At 43.1% G+C, this 25,565-nt stretch overlaps 1 protein-coding gene and 1 pseudogene across 1 annotated transcript in view; both read left to right on the forward strand.

Moving 5' to 3' along the window:
* LOC149525169 (uncharacterized) overlaps positions 1–25,260 on the forward strand; it is a 39,302-nt gene extending 14,042 nt beyond the window's left edge. The window contains exons 2-7 of the mRNA XM_089777434.1: positions 7,190–7,261; positions 8,581–8,730; positions 22,444–22,496; positions 23,331–23,414; positions 23,649–23,744; positions 24,812–25,260. Of these exons, the coding sequence (XP_089633560.1) occupies positions 7,192–7,261; positions 8,581–8,730; positions 22,444–22,496; positions 23,331–23,414; positions 23,649–23,744; positions 24,812–24,862 (504 nt within the window). The 5' untranslated portion in view covers positions 7,190–7,191 and the 3' untranslated portion in view covers positions 24,863–25,260. The remainder of the gene's footprint in view (positions 1–7,189; positions 7,262–8,580; positions 8,731–22,443; positions 22,497–23,330; positions 23,415–23,648; positions 23,745–24,811) is intronic.
* On the forward strand, positions 8,737–11,972 carry LOC149525170 (uncharacterized; annotated as a pseudogene).
* Positions 25,261–25,565: the final 305 nt, after the last annotated feature.

The raw sequence follows: 25,565 nt of genomic DNA on the forward strand, positions 1-25,565 counted from the left end.
CCATCCAGGATGCAGTGCAGATCATCAAAATAGGGGCAGAAGTGGGTTCCTGCTCTGGAGCATGAGCTGCACTCTCTCGCCCTGGTGTAGGCCTGCTGGAGCTCCTTCACTTTGCTCTGGACCTGCTCCAGGGTCCTGGTATGGCCCTTTGTGGTCAGGTTCTCGGCCTTCCACCCATATATGTCCATATTCCTGCATCTAGAGCGGAGATCCTGGAGGTTTTCCTTGTTGCCCCACACTTCACGGAGGTCCAGGATCTCTGCCCCAGATCAGGATGATCCATGCCTTTTGAGGCCCCTGGCAGGCTCCTGGGAGTTCTGTGAGTGCTCGCTGTGATACCTCTTGGCAGAGGGTGGGGGGGGGGGGGGCTTGTGGCTTGGACATGGTGCACAGATGACTGTCACTGGCAGCTGCGGTGTGGCTGGAGGCTCTGAAAGCTGGCTTCCTTCCACAAGCCCAGTCCCCTATGTCTGCAGTTTTAAGACCTCCTGGGGGACAGGAACTATAGAGTTGTGATGAGTGTGGACAGAGTGGCCAGCAGGGCACCTGTGGGATTTCCTGGAGGCCTTTTTTTTTATAAACAAAACTCCCTATTCCGAGTCTATGCACACTCTCTTCCAAAAAAGCTTTTTCGGAAAAGGGTTTACCGCCATTGGAAAAAGCTGTCTGTTATTTTGACTTTCTTTCAGAATAATGCAGTTGTAGTGTGGATGCTAGTATTGTTTTTCCGAAATAACGGTGGTTGTTCCGGAAAAAACGGTGCAGTGTAGATGCACCCTTAATATCTCTGATCTAAATCATTTGTGAAGATGTTGAATAGAACTGGATCCAGGACTGATTCCTGTGGGACTCCACTCGATATTTCCTTCTAGCTTGACTGAACTGCTGATAACTAGTTTGTGGGAATAGGTTTCCACCTTATAGTAGTTCCAGCTAGGGTGGGGAACCTTTTCTGGGTCAGAGGCTGCTGACCCCCCCCCCCCAAAAAAAAAAAACAGATGGGGGGCCTCTCACAAATGAGAAGCAAAAAAACCAAAAAAGCCCTTGCTGACATGGCCCTTGACAGAGGAGAAAAATACTCCTTGCGTTCCCCTCGCACACCAGTGGCTAGGGAGAGGGCCCAGGCTAGTAGATTTTGTGAGCTCCAGGACCATAGTGAGATGGCAGGGGGGTTGGAGCACCAACACAGATTCCCCAATGCTAGAGGGAGCCCTTAGCTTCAGGAGCCAGATCCAGGCAAGCTGGGGACTGCATATAGCCCCCAGGCCTTATGTTCCCCACCCTGATCTAGTCTATATTTTCCTAGTTTGTTTATTGGAATTAAACAAGTGTAAAACTTATAAAAATGAATCACTTCATGATCTTAGTGGTTCATTTCAAATGTCAAGATCTTGGTCTAAACCACTTTAAAATCAGAATGCCCTAGATGCTGGGAAACCATGAGTTGTATGCAATTTGCTGTATGACAGATGAGAATTTTAGAATACAGATTTTGTCCCTTAGAATAATAAAATTTAAAGATGGAAATGACTGTGTTAATCATCCAGATTATGTTCCTACTTCTGTAAGATTGCACCTGAGAGAATTTTCGTATGTTCATGAATCTTAATGGTAACGTGGCACTTTTTGTTTTTGAGAGAGATTTTTCCCTAGTATCTTATCTAAACTTCCCATGCCACTGTTGAATAGTGTAATGTGTATTGGGTGCTGAGTACCACACGAAACTTGGCTGCGTTTCAGTGGTTTTGTATCATATTTAACATATAAAGCTTTTTGTGGAGAGACTTCTGAATAAAAGGCAGAATATAGCATGTTTTTGTATAAATGTATGTCTGCAAAATTTGTTTTAAAATATAGCGGTGTTAATGTAGTTTCACAGAAATGTTCTGTTTTAATCAAGGTGTGCGTGCGTGCACACACAAAAGGTTCACAATTGTGCTGGAAGGGCATAACAAATGGGGTTCTGCAGGAGTCTGTTTCGGGGGCCGGTTCTGTTCAATATCTTCATAAATGATTTAGATGGTGGAACAGAGAGTATGATTATTAAGTTTGCAGATACCACCAAGCTGGAAAGGGTTGCAAGTGCTTGGGAGGATAGGGTCAAAATTCAAAATGATCTGAACAAAATAGAGAAATGATCTGAGATAAATAGGATGAAATTTAATTAGGACAAATGCAAAGTACCCCACTAAGAAGGAACGATCAAGTTATTTATTTATCTATTTATTTAAATATTTTTACCCCTGCTTGCTATTTAAACATTTTTTGTAAGCCGCCTTGAATATTTTAAACAATACAAATATATATAAAAATTTAAAATACGAGACCCCGGAGGGACATAAAACCTGCTAAAAACATAGAGACGTACACCGAGGCTGTGTCCAGACTCAGGGGTTTTTTCCGAAAAAGTAGCCTTTTTCCGAAAATACTTCACCTGTGTCTAGACTGCAGCTGCGTTCTTTCGAAATTAAATCGAAAGAACGCGGCTTTTCTTTCGACGGTGGTAAACCTCATTTTACGAGGAAGAACGCCTTTTTTCGAAAGTGCTCTTTCGAAAAAAGGCATTCTTGAATGCAAACAGGGGTTTTTCAAAAGAGAGCATCCAGACTGCCTTTCAAAAGAGAGCATCCAGACTGCGGCTTGCTTTTTCGAAAGTTCCGCTTGCCGTCTAGATGCTCTTTTTCGAAAGAGGCTTTTTCAAAAGTATCTTTCGAAAAAGCCTCTTTTGAAAGAGGCTTGCAGTCTAGACATAGCCCTACAGACTCAAACTTTAATAAAAGCACGAGTAAAAACGGTGGCTTTAGCCTGACGTTGAAACAAATATCGCGAGGAAGAGAATTCCACAGCCTGGGAACAAAGGCTGAGAAGGCCCTGTTCCGCGTATATGTTAATCTTATCTCCGCAAGTGGGAGAACAAGAAGCAAAGCCTCCCCAGCTGACCTCAATCTCCGGGCAAGTTCATATGGAAGAAGACGGTCCTTCAGATACCCCGGACCCAACTCGTTTAAGGCTTTATAGGTCATAACTAAAACTTTAAATTGTGCCCGGAAACAGCCCAGTGCAGCTGCCGAAGCACTGGCATAGTGTGCTCCGTATAACGAGTATTAATTAAGACTTGAGCAGCTGCATTCTGGACCAGTTGAAGTTTCCGAAGGCTCTTTAGAGGCAGCCCCACATAAAATGCATTACAGTAATCCAGTCGGGATGTAATAAGAGCATGGATCACTGTGGCCAAGTCATGCTTGTTCAGGAAGGGTCACAGCTGGCGGATCAAACAAAACTGCCCAAAAGCACTCCTGGCCACTGAAGGAATCTGATTTTCAAATGTTAAAAAAGGGTCCAGGAAGACTCCCAAGCTGCGTACCTGTTCTTTCGGAGGAGAGTAACCCTGTCTAGAACAGGTGCCATGCCACATTCCCGAACAGATGACCTCCTGATTCACAGGACCTTAGTCTTATCTGGATTCAACTTCAGCTTGTTTGACTTCATCCAAACCATCACCACCTCCAGTCACCGCCACACCTGGTTCTGATGTCACAGGGAAATAGAGTTGGGTGTCATCTGCATATTGATGGCACTGTCCTCCAAATCTTCTTATGACCTCTCCCAGCGGCTTCATGTAGATATTAAACAGCATAGGGGATAAGATGGAACCTTGCAGGACCCCATAGCACAATCGCCATAGGGTCGAATAGCGGCCTCCTAGCTCCACCTTCTGAAAACCTCCCGACAAGTAGGACTGGAACCACTGCAAAACAATGCCTCCAATACCCAACTCCACCAGGCGTCCCAGAAGGTTATCATGATCGATGGTATCAAAATCTACTGAGAGGTCTAAGAGAATCAACAAGGACTCACTCCCCTGTCTATCTCCAAGGCGGTTTCAGTTCCAAAACCAGGCCTAAAGCCAGACACAAATGGATCTAAGTAATCTGTTTCTTCCAAGAAAGCTTGGAGTTGCAACTCTACTGCCTGCTCGAGTACCTTGCCCAACAAGGGAATATTAGCAACTGGGCGATAGTTATTTAAATCATGTGAGTCCAGGGAAGTCTTCTTGAGTAACAGTTTTATCACTGCCTCTTTCAAGGTGGCGGGAACCATACCAGATCTAAAAGATGCATTAATAATCCCCTGGATCCAGCCAGTCATTCCTTCCCAGCTAGATTTAATAAGCCATGAAGGGCAGGGGTCAAGTGAGCATGTGGGAGGAAGCAAGAGGAAGACCAAGGACAGGGTAGGCCCACTGCTTAGTGAGGAGGGAGAAGCAGTAACAAGAAACTTGGAAATGGCGGAGATGCTCAATGACTTCTTTGTTTCGGTCTTCACCGAGAAGTCTGGAGGTGTGCCTAACGTAGTGAATACAAGCAGAGAGAGGGTAAGTTTAGAAGATAGGATACACAAAGAACAAGTTAAAAATCACTTAGGAAAGTTAGATGTCAGCAAGTCACCAGGTCCTGATGAAATGCATCCCAGGATACTCAAGGAGCTGATAGAGGAGGTATCTGAGCCTTTAGCTATGATCTTTGAAAAATCATGGCAGACAGGGGAGATTCCAGAAGACTGGAAAAGGGCAAATATTGTGCCAATCTATAAAAAGGGGAATAAGAACAACCCAGGAAACTATAGACCGGTCAGTTTAACGTCTGTCCCAGGGAAGATAATGGAGCAGGTAATTAAGGAAATCATATGCAAACACTTGGAAGGTAATAAAGTGATAGGGAATAGCCAGCATGGGTTTGTGAAGAACAAGTCATGCCAAACTAATCTGATAGCTTTCTTTGATAAGATAACGAGCCTTGTGGATAAGGGAGAAGCGGTGGATGTCATATACCTAGACTTTAGTAAGGCATTTGATACGGTCTCGCATGATATTCTTATTGATAAACTAGGCAAATATAACTTAGATAGGGCCACGATAAGGTGGGTGCATAATTGGCTGGATAACCGTAGTCAGAGAGTTGTCGTTAACGGTTCTAAATCCTGCTGGAAAGGGATAACAAGTGGAGTTCCTCAAGGGTCTGTTTTGGGACCCGTACTGTTCAATATCTTCATCAATGATGTAGATATTGGGATAGAGAGTACGCTTATTAAGTTTGCAGATGATACCAAACTGGGCGGGGTTGCGACTTCTTTGGAGGATAGGGACATAATTCAAGTTAGCAAGTTAGAGAAATGGTCAGAGGTAAACAGGATGAGGTTTAATAAAGAGAAATGCAAAGTGATCCACTTAGGAAGGAACAATCAGTTCCATACATACAAGATGGGAAGCGACTGTCTAGGAAGGAGCATGGCAGAAAGGGATCTAGGGGTCATAGTGGACCACAAGTTGAATATGAGTCAACAGTGTGATGCTGTTGCAAAAAAAGCAAATATGATTCTAGGTTGTATCAATAGGTGTGTTGTAAGCAAAACTCGTGAAGTCATTCTGCCGCTCTACTCTGCACTAGTTAGGCCTCAGCTGGAGTACTGTGTCCAGTTCTGGGCGCCACATTTCAAGAAAGATGTGGAGAAATTGGAAAGGGTACAGAGAAGAGCGACAAGAATGATTAAAGGTCTAGAGAACATGACCTATGAAGCCAGGCTTCATGAACTGGGCTTGTTTAGTTTGGAAAAAAGAAGATTAAGGGGGGACATGATAGTGGTTTTCAAATATCTAAAAGGGTGTCACAAGGAGGAAGGAGAAAATTTGTTCCTTTTGGTTTCTGAGGACAGGACAAGGAGTAATGTGCTTAAAGTGCAGCAGGGGAGGTTTAGATTGGACATTAGGAAAAAATTCCTAACTGTCAGGGTGGTCAAATATTGGAATAAATTGCCAAGGGAGGTGGTGGAATCTCCCTCTCTGGAGATATTTAAGAACAGGTTAGATAGACATCTGTCAGGGATGGTGTAGGTGGAGCTTAGTCCTGCCTTGAGGGCAGGGGGCTGGACTCGATGACCTCTTGAGGTCCCTTCCAGTCCTATTATTCTATGATTCTATGTGGTCGGTCGCACTGCTCCAAGCGCCTTGTCCACATCCTCAGTCTGTAATAGCTGAAATTGATCCAGAGAAAAATGACTGGGTGGTGCACTCAACACATTCTGTGCCCCACTTACATAAAAACCAGAGTCCAAATCCGACTGGATGCGAGCGATCTTATCCGCAAAGTGCTTCGCGAACAGATCACAGCAGAGGGCCAAGAGCTTCTTCATTTCATCATGAGTGCCAGACTGCAACAGGCCCTTACACTACCCAAAACAGTTCCACTGGTCGGCATTGTGCATGTTTCACAGTTACAGAATGGGAAGTGATTGTCTAAGAAGGAGTACTGCTAAAAGCGATTTAGGGGTCGTGACTCATCGTGGATGACAAAGTTAAACCTGAGTCAACAGTGTGACACTGTTGCAAAAGAAGCAAACATGATTCTTGGATGCATTAATAAGTGTTATGAACAAGACATGAGAAGTCATTTTTCCGCTCAACTCTGTGCTGATTAGGCTTCAACTGGAGTATTGTATCCAGTTCTGGGCACCACATTTCAAAAAAGATGCGGAGAAATTGGAGAAGGTACGCCAGAAAGCAACAAAAATGATTAAAGGACTAGAAAACATGAACTATGAGGAAAGACTGGAAGAACTGGGCTTGTTTAGTTTAGAAAAGAGAAGACTGAGAGGGGACATGATTAGCGGTTTTTCAAGTATCTAAAAGGGTGTCACAAGAAGGAGGGGAAAAAATTGTTCTTCTTGGCACTGGATGATAGGACAAGAAGCGATGGGCTTAAATTGCAGCAAGAGAGGATTAGGTTGGACATCAGGAAAACTTCCTAACTTTCAGGGTGGTTAAACAGTGGAATATATTGCCTAGGGAGGCTGTAGAATCTCCATCACTGGAGATATTTAAGAGCAAATTAGACAGACACCTGTCAGGGATGATCTACAGTGCTTGATTCTGCCATGAGAGCAGGATGACCTCTCAAGGTCCCTTCCAGTTCTAGTGTTCTATGATTCTGTAACACTGCCTCTTTTTGGCATAGCAAGATTAGACACTACACTGTGTTTCATCCTAGTTTAGAGTCTTTAATATTTATTTCTCCCGAATCAAAATAATAAGAATTAATCATGGAAATTTTCTCTGATCTCAACTACCATTGAATGTGTATGTTTCAAAGAAAGCCTTTTTGGTGATATTATTCAATATGTTTCTTTTCACTAGATATGGAGGGCAGACATGATGAGAAATGTGGAACACCATGTGCTACATCACAAGAAGAGATGAAAGTCAGAGGTGGGAGTCATGAAATCAAACTGCAGTTAACTAATAGGGGCTGGAGACTGCTCCAGCTAAACTTCCGAATGTGGGGAGAGGGGGCCCTTTTTTGAGTTAACTGGTTAAACATAATGTTTAAGTGGTTAACCAATTAAACAGGATTTTACATTGCTGCTGCAGAGAGACTCTTGTATTATTTGTATACACTACATACAAGCTCTCTTCAGCATGTTGTGGGAATGGGGGGGTGTCGGTTAATCAAATATTCTGGTTAAATGGGAGTTATAATTTACCAATGGAATACCAATTTTCAAAGAATTAAAATACCATAAATAAATTAGTATTCTCCAATCCACCAATAGTATTGCACTGCACAGCAGTTGGTTTCTTGAAGCACTTGGGTGTATACAGGCTGACTTTTCTATACAATATCTTATGACATTTACATCACTGCGTAGTGCCCAGTATATACCCAATAGGGATGTTAACGTGCATGAGTTTTTGGTAAACATGTAACTAATGAAAATTTCAGTGGTTTCACATTTATATGCAGGGATGGGGTGGGAGGCACCAGCTCCCTGCACATACCAGTTCCAGCATGTCTCCCTCCTCTTCCTACTCTCTACTTTCAGAAGCTAATACAGAGGCAGCCGGCAGAGGGGAGAAGAGGCCCTGCGCATAACTCTGAAGGTTAATTGATGAGTCCAGGCTCCTCAGTTGACCATTTAAACGTGGATACTGACACATCCCTAACGCCCAATCACTTAACATTAAACCTATACTGAATTATTTGATTCCAAAGGCACTTCAGGATCTTGAAATGCGTCAAGGTCATTATCAAATTAGTTATCATTGTAGAGGTAGAAGGTGTAGGACGTTGGGCTGAATCTATAATGACCTTATGACATAACTTGGAAACTACTTTTCTTGAATAAATCCCTGATGTCTGCTTGCTTAGTTATCTTCTACCTTTTTGCATAAAAGTAGAATGCAGAATATGCAATTGCATTATGTGCTGGGCAGTATTCTAGTCCTGGTTACTAGGTTGAAGATTTGTATAGGGAGATATCAGAAATATAATTGAGTGCCATATAAGAGAGCTTTAATTGCACTATGCATGAGTAAAAATGTTTGACTTCTTTGTTGGCATTGTCATTAGATAAATTGTTAGAAATGACAGAAGGCAAGGACGGATGTTTTGTTTTTTTTAACAGATTAACCAAATCTTGTCTTTAAAATTTAGTTTTTTATAAATATGCGTCTTCTGGGGTTAAGTTGTTAGCTTGTGTGTTGTCACTGTTTGAAACCTAATGAACCAGACCTTATATTCTTCTAAGGGAAAGACAAGAGAAAGCGAAAACGCAGCAGAAGCAGATCATCATCCATTTCATCAACATCATCTGCTAATACTACTGCTACATTGTCCTCATGCTCTTCATCAAGATCATCTTCCTCTTCAAGCAGCAGAAGCAGCTCAAGTGGCAGAGGTAAGTTGCTGCTGCTACTGCACTTGAGTGTGTGTATACTCATTCTGACAATGCTGCTACATATATTTGAAATTTATTCACCAGGAAATAACTGTGTACAGATTAGTGCACAGTTTTTGCTGTCTGTTTCTTCAGACAAGTAACCACTTCCTGTGGTTACTCGGTCTTCCTTCATACTGCAAGTGCTGTTGATTTAATTTAAATGAGATTAGGTATAAAAAAAATTCTTTTGCTGCTTTGAGTGCAATAAGATCTCAAATAACACTGTGAACATTTGAAATGTTTTAAAACAACAAAACATTTGTACTTGTTTTCTACTTTCCCTGTCTGTCCAGACCAAAGTTATAAGTTTTTTGTTTTAATTTGAATTTTGGTTTTAATTCTGGAAAACTTAAAGGTGTGCAGTTTAGTCTCAGGACTAGTCCCACTGAAGTCAGTGGGATTACACTCATCATTGAAGTTGTGGCTTGAAAGCTTGTGTCTCAGTAATGGAATTTGGTCCCAGGAAGGATATTACTCTCCTCCCCTATTTATTGTCTTTATGATTAAAATTAAGCAGATTTCTAAATGTTATTTAAGTAGATATCCTTCTGGGTGCTCCATTGAGTGTGTGCGCTTTCAGTCAGATACCTTTGGTAGTAATGCCTGTGGGGTCCACATCTGCAATATGTACGTTCGTGTGCTCCAATCTGAGAACATATAGATGAGGGCAGGCCCCGCCACTATTTTAGTTCCATCTCACTAACTAGAAACAAAGCAGTGTGGTATCCATTAGTCTCCAAGTTTTAACCAGGTGATTTATTTGTCTTATTCTTTCTGTTTTATTAATTTCCCAAACATTTTGTGTGCTTTTGGGAGTTCTCTTCCCTCTACACCTTACCTTGGCCTTTTCTTGGTCTTCTCACCTTCTCTGTTGTGGGATATGCCCAAAATCTCAGGCTGTGAAGCCGTAATAAGTCTTGTTTGCCTTAACTATTGACATTCCAACTGTTTGAGTTGCACTTTCCATCTAAGTGCAAGTTCTGCACTGGTTTTAAGAGCAGGTTTAGGAAACAGAGGGACAACAGGCTCAATCTTTTCCTTCTGAAGCATTCCTTGAGACCTGCTACCACTTCAGGCCTCCTGATAATCTGAGTGCCTTGGCAACTTTCACAGCTCTGACTCCAAAAAGGAGAGATCTTGAAACAGCTTAAGAGGAGACAAAAGTTGTCTCCTAAATGAGGTACCAAGTAGGTCCTGCATCTGGCATGAGTATTGCTTAGGTTCCTATATCCTTGAAGATCATCTGCAACATGGTGCACTCAGCTTAACAGCCCCACAAGGCACTGAAATTAATATCCTTCTCCAAGTCCTTCAGTCACAGGCACTCCTTGAAGAAATACGGACAATGACCCGCTTCTGCAGGTAATGGGCAAAAGGATCATATGGATTGTCCAGCTGTACCATTCCAGTAACATTAGCTTTATACTAACCAGCCACTCAGTACCATGCTTTGTTGGTACCAACTAGGTTCCTTTTGCAAGAGGATCTTTGAGTGTCAGAAGAACCTGAATTTCATTTTCTGGAATGTACAAAGAGAAATGTACTGAAAGTACTGTTGTTCAGCTTCCCTGCCCCAAAGTGTCACCACACCGTTAGGCCTTTCCTGAATTACACAGCTTTGTCAATCAAAGGCAGATTTTGTGGTATACAATCACTGTTTTACACATTGTGATGCTCTTCCCACTGGTTTAACTTTTCTGCTACGCAGATGTGATGGCAATTTTATTACAAGATGCATATAGCTTTTTGCGACTCAATGCAGAGTTAGTGAGAATGCTGTGCTTGCTTATGCTGCCCTAATTGGTCTCCAGGAGATGTCCTACAATGAGTCTCCTGACCACTCTAGTCAGCAGTTTGAAGTTTGCTGACCTGCAGGTATGCCAGGCATGCAGCCTTCCCCCTTTAAACACCAGGAATTTGAAGTTCCTGTTTGCTCAAAATGGACAGCTCATGTAGTAAATGCACAGCTGACCATGCCAACTTTCTGCAGTAAATGTGCTCCTGCCTGGAGAACACTGGAGTGGTTGGGTTTGTGGCGAAAGAAGGCTGTGCAATTGCAGTTCCACCCCAGGTGTAGGAACTTCAATAGCCATGGGCAGATTGTGTTCTTCTCCTGCATGCCACAAGCAAAAGGAACATGCAATGGTGCCATGCAACAATTAAGGAGCTAAGGCAGGCATACCAGAAGGCAAGGGAGGCCACTCACCGATCTGGTGCAGCACCGAAAATATGCCTCTTGTACCAGCAGCTGTACTCCATCCTCTGTAGCGACTCCACCTCCACCACCAAGAATCCCTTGGATACTTCAAAGAGACTGGAGGCAGAGGCCAACAGAGTCATCCCTAGGGACAAAGTGGTGGATGAGGAAGTGGAGTTGGAGGAGGATGTGGGGCATGTGACAGGATCATCCTGTGGCCATGATGAGCCAAGCCAGGACCTCTTTCTTGACTCCAGTGGGGTCTAACCAGTCCCAGCACTCCGGCTGTGGCATGTCTGATGCCGAAGAGGTGAGCTCTGGTAAGTACTCATTTTGCTTTAATACTGCATGGTGACAGGAGATTGAGCTCTGCTTATTTTGTTACATGATACAAGTGGGATAAGGGATAGAAATTAACACTAGGTACTCTTTGCATCTACTTCTCAGTACCTGTGCAGCTATGATTGGGAGCCATGCGGAAAAGTTTGTTAATGTACACCGGGATGTCTAGGAGACATTCCTGGAGGTACTCTGTAATCCTCTGCTGAAGGTTCCTTGGCAGAGCTGCCTTGTTTCTTCCCCGCTTTAGGAAACTTTGTCATGCCAGTCAGCAATTACATCTCCAGGAATCAAGCAACACACAGGCAAGCAGCATACGGAACCAGTCTGAAGCCGCATGCATGCAGGAGATGCACCCTTGCATCCTTGGTTATCATCAGGATTGAGATCAGCTTTCATCACCCCTGCCTATGGAAAAGTTTGAATAACTGTAACAAGATGCCTTGAAGGACACTATTCAGAATAGTGTCTATAGGCTCTTATAGTGATCCCCCTTTGGAAACTACTCAGACCCTTTGTTCATTTTGGCCACAATCCCAGACCAAACTCATAATGTTGTGGGCTCTCGCTGTGCTGTGTGCTTGCCAAGGGAAGGTGAAACAAAGATGTATGTAACTGTTATGAGTGCATTCACAATACTGCCTCTTTGTTGTTTCTTTTGCTCCTGCAGATGTGCCCCGGAGGGCCACTTCCTATGCATCAGCAGAGCATCTCCATCAGCTAAGGAGGCAAACCAGGAGGAGTAAAGAGGACATGTTTAGAGAATTGCTTCAGACAACTGATGCTGCAGACAGTGAGAGCAGAGCATGGAGAGAGACTATCAATGAAAAACTCAGAATGGAGAGTCAGGAGAGGAGACTGGGGCAGGAGCGGATGATAAAGCTGATGGAGGACCAAACAGAGATACTGAGGTCCTTGATTGCAGTGCAAGCAGAGCACATCCGTGCTCAACTTCCCCTGTAGCCCCTACAGAACTGCATTCCATGCTGTCCCCATGCTCCCAAACACATTCCTTGCATGTTCCCAGCCTGTCACAGTACCCCTTGCAGTCCCCTAGGAACATGTTTCATAATGACAACTGGACTTGCACCCAGCTGTGAGAGCCCCAGTTGAGGGAGTACTCCTCAGGGTCATGTCCCTTGTAGGAAATGGAAATCTGTGTTTTGTTGTTTTAATAAAAATGTAGATTTGGAAAGAAAATGAATCTTTTTTGTGTACAACACACACTGGCTGCTGCTGACATTCTTATACAGTGTCAATTGGCACATTTGCAGGCTACAGTTAATGTTTAGGCAGCAATCATTGAAAGGGTCATTTAAGGTGGCAAGTAAATAATGCCTAGCTGAATGCATTGCAAAGAATGGACATTACTGGAACTCATTGTCAAAATGGTGCTTCAAAGAATCCCTGATTCAAGTAGTTACCTGTTGAGCTCCTCTGATAGCTGATTCTGAGCAGCAAGATATCAAGGGTGCCAGGCAATCTATCACAACACTCTACCCTGGAAGACTTTCCCCCTTTGTTTCATAAATGTTATTCAGAGCACAGCAGGCTGCTATGTACATGAGAATATTTTCCTCATTGACATCAAACCTGCCAAGAAACAACACCAGCAACCCTTTCATCTGCCAAAGGCACATACGTTGATCATGCTGCACCTTCTGAGCCTGTTGTGCTACTTTCAGGGTTTCTGGTGTATGGCTTCATGAGTAAGGGGGAGTTCAATATCACCAATAGTAATCCACTGGTCCAGAAAGAATGTCCTTGCTTGTAGCTTTCTGAACAGCCCTGTGTTTTTAATGATGAAGGGTTATGTATCTTCATGACCGGTCAGCTCCATTAGAGAAGCATCCTTAGTGGTTCACCAGAATTTTCATAAACAGAGAAAAATGGGCCGTTCTGTTGATGTACTCTGTGTCAACGTAGCCTGGTACCAGAATAGGGATATGTGGGTTGTCTGTCTCTGTCCACCATAGTTCAGAAGCCTTGTTGCTGGCAGAAGCCTTGTTGCTGGCAATCTGTCCATTCTGACCTGTGGGTTGCCATGAGTCAGTCCTGCATGTCAAAAAATAATTAATTGTCATTCATGTGTGCATGGACATCATTCCCACTGTGGATTTTCCAACTCTAAAATGTTTCCACAGTGCAATCACCACTCACTTCCTCACTGACCGTGCAGCTCTCATTTTGTTGGCTCTGGGTTGAAGGCTGGGGAAAGTTCAGCATGCAGATCCAAGAATGAGGCATCTGAGTGTTTTGCCACGAGTGCTTGTCATCTCAAATATTCAATATCATGGAGTCACACCAGTTTGTGCTTGTTTCTTGGGCCCAGACAGAGCACTCCGCTGTTTACAGCCACTCTGTAAGTGCTACCAACAATCTTGAATTAGTTCTCACTATGTCCCCCCAGTAATCTGTCCTCCAAGAAGTCATCACATTCCATGTGGCTCTGTAGCTACCAGAAAATTGTGCCTCCTGTATTTGCAGTACTTATAACAATTGTGTAAAGCTGTGCAGGCTCCATGCATCTCTCAGAAATGACAGACAAGTCCCAAGTGAGTTTTTGGGATTCTCAAGGTAGATATGAAAATTATGTGATGGAGATGGCAGTAGGAGATGGAGAAAACTGCATGATGGAAACTTGATGCTGCAGTCCTTGTCACCCTCTGCACCACTTGTTTTTGCCTCTCCATGCATTTCTGGAGTTTCCCAAAAGACCATGCACTGAACAGTGTTGATTTGCACACTGGGATGCCTACTGAAGGTGCACTGTACTCTATATTGAAACATGCATTCCTGATGAATGTACATGCTGCCAACTGTAAGAGTATGTCTAGACTACGAGTTTTTGTGGGATAACGTATCCCACAAAAACCCTGCCGTGTCCAAGGAACGTGTTTGCTCTTCTGCTTTTTGCATTTCATGAGGCATAAGGGTTCCACTGAAAGAGGAGGCTTTTCCGGGGAGAGGGGCAGAAAAAAGATACACAAAATGTAGAGCGCATTTTGCATAGCTTTTTCTGCAAAAATGTTGCAGTCTAGACCTAGCCTAAGTTGATGTAGCAAAAGTCAGTAGTGTAGATACACACACACAGATTTTAATGGCTCCTGATCTTTCTGCCTCTCTTGTACTGGGAACTGTAATGAGCACCAAGCCCACAGTGGTGCGTGACAACCTGTTGAGCAACTGGTGGCACTTTAATAACTTCTAGCCACAGGTGCTGCTTGGTGAAGGTCAAGAAATGACTAGTATGTGCTGGGCCAGTAACCAAAGAGGCTGTGCCCCCAGAGCAGCTAGAGCACAAGTGTGTCTCTCTTCAAAGGAGCTGTTCCAAGATGACCCTGGGAAGCAGCCTCCTGCAGAACCTGCATAAAAGCAAATGCTGGAACCTAGTAAGTTTCTGCTGCCATGTTTGTTGCTGCCAAGATACAGATGGGAGGGATTTCTGGTTTATGGTTCTATTGAGTTTCAAATATAAGCCAGGAGTTTGATGTGCTATTCACTGCACAACCCATAGCATTCCCTTAGTGTATCCTCTATTCTCCTTCCTTCCAACATCTTACGTGATTCAAAATGGACTCAGTAGAATGAAGAAGAAAGTTAAATAGTATGAAATATAGACTAGTTACTCACTGATGCTTACAAGTGTAGGTTAGTCTCCATAAGCAACAGTTTTAAGTACCTTTTAGTACAGCACAGCTTATAATTAGGCTTCACTTGGACTGCCTGTAAACAGAGTCCCAAAAAAACATGGCTGTTCAAACAAAACCAATGTGTTTGCTTCATATCTGCCTTAATTATGAATCCATTACAGCAGAGGATGACTGCCTCTTTGTGTTGTGAGTCCATGTGACTGGCAGTTGGCCTCATCTGTTCATGGACATAAGGTGTTTGTAAGGAAGCTCTGCTATGTGCTAAATCAGCATTTTGTTTTTACTAGGAATTTTCACTTGTTGCTGATTGGGGGCTAATGTGAAGTAGGAGTTCCAGGTGGTTACGTTTCAGTGTGGGGCATGAATGTAGACTATGTTCAGATGTCTGTAACTGACACGCCCCTTCTGTAATGTTTCTAAGAGTATCCAGGGTTCTGAGACATTTTGCTGTCTCGGACTCATAGACTTTAAGGTCAGAAGGGACCATTTTGATCATCTAGTCTAGTGGTCCCCAACCTTTCCAGGTTGTCGGGCGCTAGGGGGCGGGGACACTTGCGCCCCGGGGGCAGCCCCCCCATAGCCGCATGCCTGGGGGCCCCATAGCTGCATGCCCGGGGCCGGCGATCCATGCGCCGCGCGCCCGGTGTACCCCGCCCAGCGCCGCGTGCCCGGGGCCGGCGCTCCCCCCGCCCAGCGCCGTGCGCCCGGGGCTGGCGCTCCCAGCGCCGCGCACCCGGGGCCGGTGCTCCTCCCCGCCCAGCGCCGCGCGCCCGGGCCAGGCCAGCCCCGAGCACCTGGCGGGCGCATGGAAATGCCCCCGCGGGCGCCGTGTTGGGGACCACGGATCTAGTCTGACCCCCTGCACAATGCAGGCCACAGAATCTCACCTACCCCCTCCTAGAATAATCGTCTCACCTATATCTCAGATATTGAAGCCTTCAGATAGTTCGAAGACCCCAAGATGCAGAGAATCCTCCAGCTGTGATCTGTGCCCCATGCTACAGAGGAAAGCGAAAAACCTCCAGGGCCTCTGCCAATCTACTCTGTCACCTGGCTTTAGCATGAGCACCATTGTGTATGCTGGAGATCAGTTCCCCAATACCACCAAGTCTTTAGCAACACAAGCACTGCCTTCCAGGCCTCCATGGGCCCTGCTCTCTGTAGACAGGTACTCTCTGGTAGGCGTACTCCAAACCCCGACCCATGTGAACATCCAGTCCCTGTTCCACTGGGTGCCCAAAAGAACGCGGCACCACAGCTTACAATTTACACTATACAGCCCAGATCCACTCAACGCACAATGCTTAGATGTGTTTATAGTGAAAGTTAGTATTGGTTTAACAAAGCACAGAGTCAAATGATTACAAGCAAAATACTGGAAACAAAGTGTTCCACTTAAAATAAAACTCTAATGGGTATACTGGAGCCCAAATTTAATAAGATGTCATGTTATAAGTGCAAAACTCAGTCAAGGCAGTGTATTGAAGAGACAAATATAACGTGTATTTATCTACTTCTGTCCAGTTGTGGCATGCACATATAAAATCCATCAGAAAGAAAAGAGGATCCCCAGAAATACCTGTTCATGTCATTTAGAAGTATCTTCATCTGTTTTGGTGCTGAGTTTTGTTGTTGTGTTGCATGTTTTGATTGCTGCAGGCATCTTGTCTGGTTTGTACTTTATGTAACTATATGTTTGAAATAAAGTGTTGAATTTGCACACAAGACTACAATAGTAGGTTTTTTAGGAGCATAGAATACTAGAACTGGAAGGGACCTTGAGAGGTTATCAAGACCAGTCCCTTTGCCTTCACGACTGGACCAAGCACCATCTAGATCATCCTTGATTGATTGTCTAATCTCTTAAATATTTCCAATGGTGGAGATTCCACAACATTTCTAGGCAATTTATTCCAGTGTTTAACCACCCTGATAGGAAGTTTTCCCTAATGTCCAACCTAAACCTCCCTTGCTAAAATTTAAGCCCATTGTTTCTTGTCCTATCCTCAGAGGTCAAGCAGAATTTTTTTTCTCCCTTCTCCTTGTAACACCCTTTTAGATAGTAGAAAGTTACTGTCATGTCCCTTCTGTCTTCTTTTTTCAAAACTAAACAAACCCAGTTCTTCCAGTCTTCCCTATAGCTCATGTTCTCTAGACCTTTAATTATTCTTGTTACTCTTCTCTGGACCTTCTCCAATTTCTCCACATCTTTCTTAAATTTGGTGCCCAGAACTGGACACAATACTCCAACTGAGGCCTAATCAGCACAGAGTAGAGCGGAAAAATGACTTCTCGTGTCCTCTTCACAATGCTCCTGTTAATGCATCCCAGAATCATGTTTGCTTTTTTTGCAACAGTGTCACACTGTTGACTCATATTTAGCTTGTCGTCCACTCTGACCCCTAGATCCCTTTCTGCAGTATTCCTGCGTAGATAGTCACTTCCTATTTTGTATGTGTGAAACTGATTGTTCCTTCTAAGTGGAGTACTTTGCATTTGTTCTTATTAAACTTCATCCTGTTTACCTCAGACGATTTATCTAGTTTGTCTAGATCATTTTGAATTATGGCCCTATCCTACAAAGCACTTGCAACCCTTCCCAGCTTGGTATCGGCTGCAAACTTTAATAAGCATATTCTTTATGCCATCGTCTAAATAATTGATGTAGATATTGAACAGAACCAGTTCCAGAACTGATCCTTGCAGAACCCCACTTGTTACACCCTTTCATTCTGACTATGAACTCTCTGGAAATGGTTATCCAACCAGTTATGCACTCACCTTATAGTAGACCCACCTAGGTTGCATTTCCCTAGTTTATTGATAAGAAGGTCATGTGAGACCATATCAAATGCCTTACTAAAGTCTAGATATACCACATCTACCACTTCTCTTTTATCCATAAGGCTTGTTATCCTATTAAAGAAACTATCAGATTGGTTTGACATGATTTGTTCTTTACAAATCAATGCTGACTGCTGCTTATCACCTTATCTTCTAGATGTTTGCAGATGGATTCCTTAATTATTTGTTCCATTACCTTTCCTGATACTGAAGTTAAGCTGATTGGCCTATAGTTTCCCCCTGGGTTATCCTTATTTCTCTTTTTATAGATGAGCTCTATATTTGCTCTTTTCCAGTCTTCTGGAATCTCTCCTGTTTTCCATGACTTTTCAAAGATGATAGATAATGGCTCAGATACCACCTCAATCTGTTCCTTGAGTATTCTAATGCATTTCATCAGACCCTGGTAAATGAAGACATCTAACTTGTCTAAGTAATTTTTAACTTCTGAATCTACCCCATTTTCACCAATATTCATGATGTGAGGCATCCAGTCACCACCAACCTTGGCGAAAACCGAAACAAAGAAGTCATTAAAAGCGTGCCATTTCCATGTTTTGGCTTATTGTTTTTCCCTCTTCAATGGGCCAACCTGTCCTTGGTCTTTCTCTTGTTTCTAATATATTTGTATAATGTTTTCTTGTTACGCTTTATGTCTCTAGATTGAGCTCATTTTGTGCTTTGCCTTTCAAATTTTGTTCCTATATTCTTCTGTTGTTTGCTTATATTCATCCTTTGTACTTTGACCTTGTTTCCACTTTTTATGAGACTCCTTTTTTATTTTTGGATCGTTTAAGATCTTCTAGTTAAGCCAAGATGGTCTCTTGCCATACTTCCTGTCTGTCATACACAGTGGAATAGTTTGCTCTTGGGCCCTTAGCATGTCCCTTTGACTTACTGTCTTCAGTTGTTTTTCCTCTTGTCTTGCTTCCCATGGGACACTACCTACCAGCTCCCTGAATTTACTAAAGTCTGCCTTCCTGAAATCCATTGTCTCTATTTTTTTACATGTAGTGTTAAGTGTCACAAACTGTAATAAATATCACATACCTGTCCCCAATAAACCATAGCAGAAACCTGCCTGCAGCTTCTGGACCAAATGGCAACTTTTAGATTCATAACATCTCATGCCAGGCTGTCCTCCTGATCACTAGCCCAGAATCATCCACACGCCAACAAGCACAACCTGTCTCAGCAGATGTCTATCCCTCAGAGTTCTCAACTCTCTCAGTTGGTGAAAGGATCTCCACACTGTTGGCATGTAGTCCCATTTTTTTGTTCACCATCGACAAAGGCCGTCACCACAGATGCCTCTCTAATAGGCTGGGGAGCTCATTTTCAGGAGCTCATGGAACAAGACAGATGGACTCCTCAGGAGTCTTCCCTTTCCATCAATCAGTTTGGTGTGCACGCATCCACGTTTTACCCAAGATCAAGGTTTGCTTGAGCAGAGTCATGATGGACAATAGAGTGACTATATGTTATCTGAACCTTGAGCAAGATACCAGTCCTTTTGCACAGAGGCAATAAAAACTTTGGAACTGGAGCATAACACCCAAAATTGACATAGCAGCAGCATATCCGCCAGTTTGCAGAACACCATGGTAAACACACTGACACTTTTGCCAGGACCATGAATGGGAACTGAGTGATCCTATCCACCAAAAGATTTTTCTCACCTGGGACTTCCCAGAGATAGACCTCTTTCTAGCACCATTCAACTATTCTGCTCAAGTGGAGGACACAGGCACAACTCTTTAGGAAATGCCTCCCTCAACTCACCCATCTGCCTTTAACTCTATTCAGTACCTGCCCCAATACCATTTTGCTTTAAGGTCACAAGAAAAAGAAAGCACAATGTAAGCAGGAAAAGTGGGGTTCCTTGCCCTTATCTGCCTGTCTCTGTGACTACTTCTTTGCTTGCTTCTCACAGAAGACCTACTGATCCAAGTATTGGGCACAACACTCATCCCAGTCTATATTTCAACACTAAGCTTTCCAATGGCCCTTAGGAGTAACAGATTTTTTTCAAAGTACAGAATGTGCTGTTTGAATAGTAGAAAATCCTCCACAAGAAAGACTTACCTGCAAAAGTGGAAGCAGTTGCATTCGTGGTGCGGCCCTGTGAGTCACACCTCACTCACCAAGTTCAAAAATCCTGGGTTTGTCTCTGAGCTCTATCCAAGTCCATCTGGCTACTATTACAGATTTTCTCTTTCCTATTTAGGGGACTTTTCTCTTTCCTGTTCACATGTCCTATTACTTCAATGTTCAACTTTAACCAACGTTTTTTCCTCACAATGGAGAGCCTACTCCACCTTGGTACATCAGTCTAGTTCTCAGCACATTGAGGAAACCACCCTTCAAGCTCATGAAGCTGTTGTCATAGGTAAAATAGGGATACTAACATCCTCTCATTCCACAGGGATGCTAAACTATTAGGCTACGTCTACACTGGCCCCTTTTCCGGAAGGAGCATGTAAATTTCACCAGTCGTCGTAGGGAAATCCGCGGGGGATTTAAATATCCCCCGCGGCATTTAAATAAAAATGTCTGCCGCTTTTTTCCGGCTTTTAAAAAAGCCGGAAAAGAGCGTCTACACTGGCCCCGATCCTCCGGAAAAAGCGCCCTTTTCCGGAGGGTCTTATTGAAGTAGGTCTTTGAAGTAGGAATAAGACCCTCCGGAAAAGGGCGCTTTTTCCGGAGGATCGGGGCCAGTGTAGACGCTCTTTTCCGGCTTTTTTAAAAGCCGGAAAAAAGCGGCGGACATTTTTATTTAAATGCCGCGGGGGATATTTAAATCCCCCGCGGATTTCCCTACGACGACTGGTGAAATTTATATGCTCCTTCCGGAAAAGGGGCCAGTGTAGACGAGCCCTTAGTGTTTGTAAAGCACTAGATACTGTAGCAGTCAGTGCCATAGGAAAATCCATGAGGAAATAAATTCTTTCTTCAGAGCAAGATTTGAATAACATTGAGTAAATAAGGCCTGGGGCCACATGTTGAACAAAGATAAAACAAAATAGTAAATCACTGCTCATTTATTGATCACCATCCATCCTGTGCACTGGATGATTCAGAAGTCCCATGGAAAAAATGTGATTGTATAATTAAAAACTGTATCATGCTGCATAGGGGGTCACTTAAGAGTGCATGGACAACATAAAAATGGGTGTTTCTTAACTTTTCAGTGTTTTACACAGCAATTTTTAAAACGTTCTTCTAGTATAGCCTTTTTGTATGTCTGTCTGAAGATGTTCTAGACTCATTGTTTAGTTTTAGTTCATATAATCTGCTCCCTAGGCTATCAGGTTGGCAACCCCTTATTCAAAGTCAAACACTTTTGATTACTCTCCTATAAATACTAAAAGTAAAAATGTATCATTGATAAGACTAGGACCATTAAGACCAATAAGTTTGGGTGTTGAGCGGTTGATGGAATACTGGACTTTGAAGAAGGGAGGGGAGATGTGTGAAAGCAAGGTTTTCTTTGCTTTACATTTTAATAATTTTTTCCATGGCTCAAGACCCCTGTAATTGCATTTTGTGACTCCACTGGGAGTCACATACCCATCACTTGAGACGCACTGGTCTATGTTGGCTAGGTTCATAATCTGTGACACTAGTTGCAGAAAGCGATATTGATTATTTGAAACGAGGGGGATGCATCCCCTGCTTGCTACTCTTGCCAATCCCCTTCTTTCTGGGGAAAGGTGTCTGGCCAGGGAGCAGCGGGCAGGGTGTTTGGCCAGGGGGAAGGGAGCAGGAGCAGGCTGGGGGTTGGTGTCTGGCCAGGAGGGAGGGGACCTGGCATGGCCTGGGGGCAAGGAGGCGAGCTCAGATGGCAGAGAGGATCCAGTGCAGCCCATGAGTGGGGTGTCGGGCTCATATGGTAGAGGGGACTTGACACAGCCTGGGAGTGGGGGGTTGGGCTCGAACAGAAGAAGCAACATGGGGCAGCTTGGGGGCGGGTTCATATGGCAAAGAGGACCCAGCCCTGCAGCTCCTCCCTGGCAGTGCAGCCCCTGGGACATGAAGCAGGCACCGGAGGGGACAGCACCAAGGCTGGCCACAACAAATGGCTGAGGAAGGACGCAGGTGGCAGTATCATGAGGATTCAGATAATGTGATGATGTCACTTTGTCGTCCCACAGGAGAAAAATGTTTATATATAAATATCACTGGTGGTGAATTACGGCTTTGTAATGTCAGTATTCTACCATGTGGTGGCAGCATACTAAATTAGGCTACGTCTACACTGCCCTCTCTTGTGCAAGAAAATATGCAAATGAGGCAGAGGTGACTATCTCTGCACCTCATTTGCATACTTAATGAGCCGCCATTTTGCGCAAAAGCTCCTTGTGCAAAAATGGTAGCTCATTAAGTATGCAAATGAGGCACGGCGATAATTCACCGTTTTGCCTCATTTGCATATTTTCTTTCACAAGAGAGGGCAGTGTAGACGTAGCCCCTGAGTTCTGTGTCATTTTGTATCAAAGTTCATATTTTTTAACTAGACTTAAGTATTCTTTTATTACTCATAGTTGCAAAACTCTCTTTCCTACTGTACTCATTTCAGTCTTTTATCTGTAAAATGATAATTTTAAAATGCTAAAATTACAGGCTTTTTTCCCCTAGATTCTCCCAAGTCTAAATCAAAGAAAAGGAAAAAAGAAAAACGCAACAAAAAGGTAAATATTTACTGACAGAAATAAATCGGACTGTGTTAAGTAGAATTGAGGGCAACTCTTTAAGAGGAATTTGTGAACCTGGTATGAGTTATGTTACTGAGCTGCTGCATCTGTCTACGCAGTCTTTGCACCACTGGTATGAAACTTCTTGTTAAACACCTTGGGGACCTCCTGCAACTAGTGTTCTAGAAAACAGCATCTAATTTTACTATACTGACTTTGCTGCAGTATAAATGCCATAAGGGGTTTGTGAATGGCATCAGGTCTACATTTCAGCTCCGTTTTGCAGAACCATCCTAAAGGGAATGAACTCACTTTTATTTTTAGAAATTTATTAGGTTTGATTCCACCTAATGTTCATGAACACCAGAAACAAATGATAGCTTTTTGAAAATAATGTGGAACAGACTGAGTTTCCTAAATTCTGTTTAAGCATAATAAGCTTGTGATATGCATCAAGAAATATAAGTAGTTTTGAGATAATAATGTAATCTGCATTTGTTACTCTCTTTATACTTTTTGCTTCTATCCCGTTCTGCTCAGAGATTTCAGATATTTAGTGAGGCAAGGTGGACTAGACACCCCAGAAATGGGGTCAGGGGACTCACCACTGCTTTTGTTTTCTGGAATCATGGGAGTCACTAGGCCTTATTAAGCATCAACCTCTTTGCTGCCCCTACCCCAATTAACACATCTCCAAGAATTGGCCCAGTTTCCAGGAGCTATATAAAAGTGGCTTCCAGGACAGCAGCCAGTTTGTGAGTTCATATATACATTTGAGTTAGGTTTTTTTTTCTCTTTTGCTACTATGAGAATACATGTCTTGTCTTGTAGAAGAGGAAAAAAGAGAACAAACTGAAGAAAAGGAAAGAAAGGAAAAAAAAAAGAGAGAAATCAGGACCTGTCCAGCTTTCCAAGGTACATGAGCTAGTATTTGTTTCAGGATGCTTGGTTACACTCCCACTTCTCCCCTTGCCAATGGTTTATGATATAAAATGCCCACCAAGAAATGGAATACAGTTGGCCACACCATCCCTAGCTTCTCAGGACAGGGAATTTAGTGTCTGTTCCTTGCATGATAAAATTTGCACATGGGTGTATTTTTTGTTCTTTGAAATGTATCCTGAATCACAATGTATGATCTCGTTTTAGTACCTTAAAGACAAAAAGAAGACTGAAAAAAACTACAGTATGATAACAGGAAAAAAAATTAAGATGAAAATAAAGAAGAGTAAAAAGGATAAAGAGGTAATTTCCTGGAGGGAAAATAACCTTAAAAAACAAGTGGTCCTGTAGCACCTTTGAGACCAACAAAAAATATAGACGGTATCATGAGCTTTCGTAGGCACAACCCACTTCTTCAGATTGCTGATAATGGTCTGTATGTCCCAAAGAGGAACGACAGAGTATTATTATATTTTCCCAGAACAGTTGCATTGTGTTGATAACTTAATTACTAAGCGTTTTAAGTTGAGTGCAGTTTTTAATGTAGTTATGGGGCATCATAGAGACTTTAGTCCCTTGGTCATGAAATAATTTTATGATATGTACATGGATTTATCTGATAATTAGGCATGAAAAGGGTAGGGATGTAAAATCCCATTAATCAGTTAACTGCTTACACGAGGGTGGGCATGGGGCCAGCCAGGCTGAAGTGCCCTCTGGCCATGACACAATAGGCTGCTCCAGTCCAGCTGTGCCTGCGGGCAGGGGACTATTCTGGCTGTGCTGAAGGGCCCACCACTTTTAGTATGGGGGGCTGCTCCACCTGGACTGGGCCAGGTTGGAGGACCCACCTCTCACAACACTACAGTCTTAGTGGGGCTGGAGCAGCCCATCTCCCACCCCGTCCACGTCAGGCAGGGGATTGCTCCAGCCTAGCTGTGCCACCGGTTAATTGGTAACTGGTAAACATCACCCAATAAGATGAAACCCATATAAGGGACCTCCCTGAGTAGGCAGCCTGAGGCTGCATATCTGGCCTGATTCTCCACTGCACCCAGTATAGCCATACATATTCGTGCAATATAGCAATATATGATACCCAGGCTCTGGGTTTGGTAGCAGTTGACATCCATTTTACACAGGTGTAAATTACTACACAAAATGCAAAACAATGGATTGTTGGGCCCATTGAGTACAGCACTGTTTAAATCTGTGACAAAGCTACTTCTTTTTGCTGACTATCTGTCTCCCTTGAATGGTCCTTTAATTTTCCATGTAATAAATGTACACTTCCAAGCTTAATACTTAACTAATAATATTGTTTACTGGACAAATTTGTGATTTGTAAGAACTGCTTTTCTTATCTACAGAGAGACCGAAACCGTGCAGAACTCCTTGATTTCCTAAACTCTGCCTTGTAATGGAAAAAGTGCTGAGCAAGGACTTGTAAATCTATCATGCCAGCTGGTCATCACGCCTAGCAAAACACAAAGGAAACTCAGGGAAAAGGGCACCATTTGTGACAAGTTCCAACTCTTGTGCTGTGAGACAATCAGTGTCCTTTATAATTGGCAAAATAAAGAGTTACTGCTAACTTTTTATTAATACCCGTATCTTCCTCTTGAGATCCTAAAGTAATAGCCAAGGTGCAATGTTGTATGAGAGCTTACATACATGTTGCTGCTGATGAGCTGAAGTGAAATGACATTATTGTATTTCAGCATATCAAATACATCCCAGAGCTGCATGCAGAGCACATTGTTAATTTCAGATGTCTTTAATGTCCCTAGTAGCTTAAATAAAGCAGAGTTCTAGTAGATCATCGGCTTGAAAAATTAGGGGTTTCTGTATATATCTTTCTTAGTAGTGATCTTACTTGTTCTAAAGACCATGATGACTTTTTGTGAATAGTAGATTTACCAAAATGAATCTTTTTTTAACAGTCATACCTTCAATGTGTTGCTTTCTCAAAAAGTTTGAGACTCAAGCCTTCTCACGTGTGTTTATGACATGTGTCACAAGCTTGGTAACAAATTTACAAATAAAATATTCAGGTCATATTTTTATTACCCTAGAACATTTTTATTCTGAAACAGAAGCAGAAAAGATTCTTTCCTTGGCACA

Source organism: Pelodiscus sinensis, chromosome 3 (assembly GCF_052426305.1).
Source record: "Pelodiscus sinensis isolate ZL-2025 chromosome 3, ASM5242630v1, whole genome shotgun sequence".
Classification (NCBI taxonomy): domain Eukaryota; kingdom Metazoa; phylum Chordata; order Testudines; family Trionychidae; genus Pelodiscus; species Pelodiscus sinensis.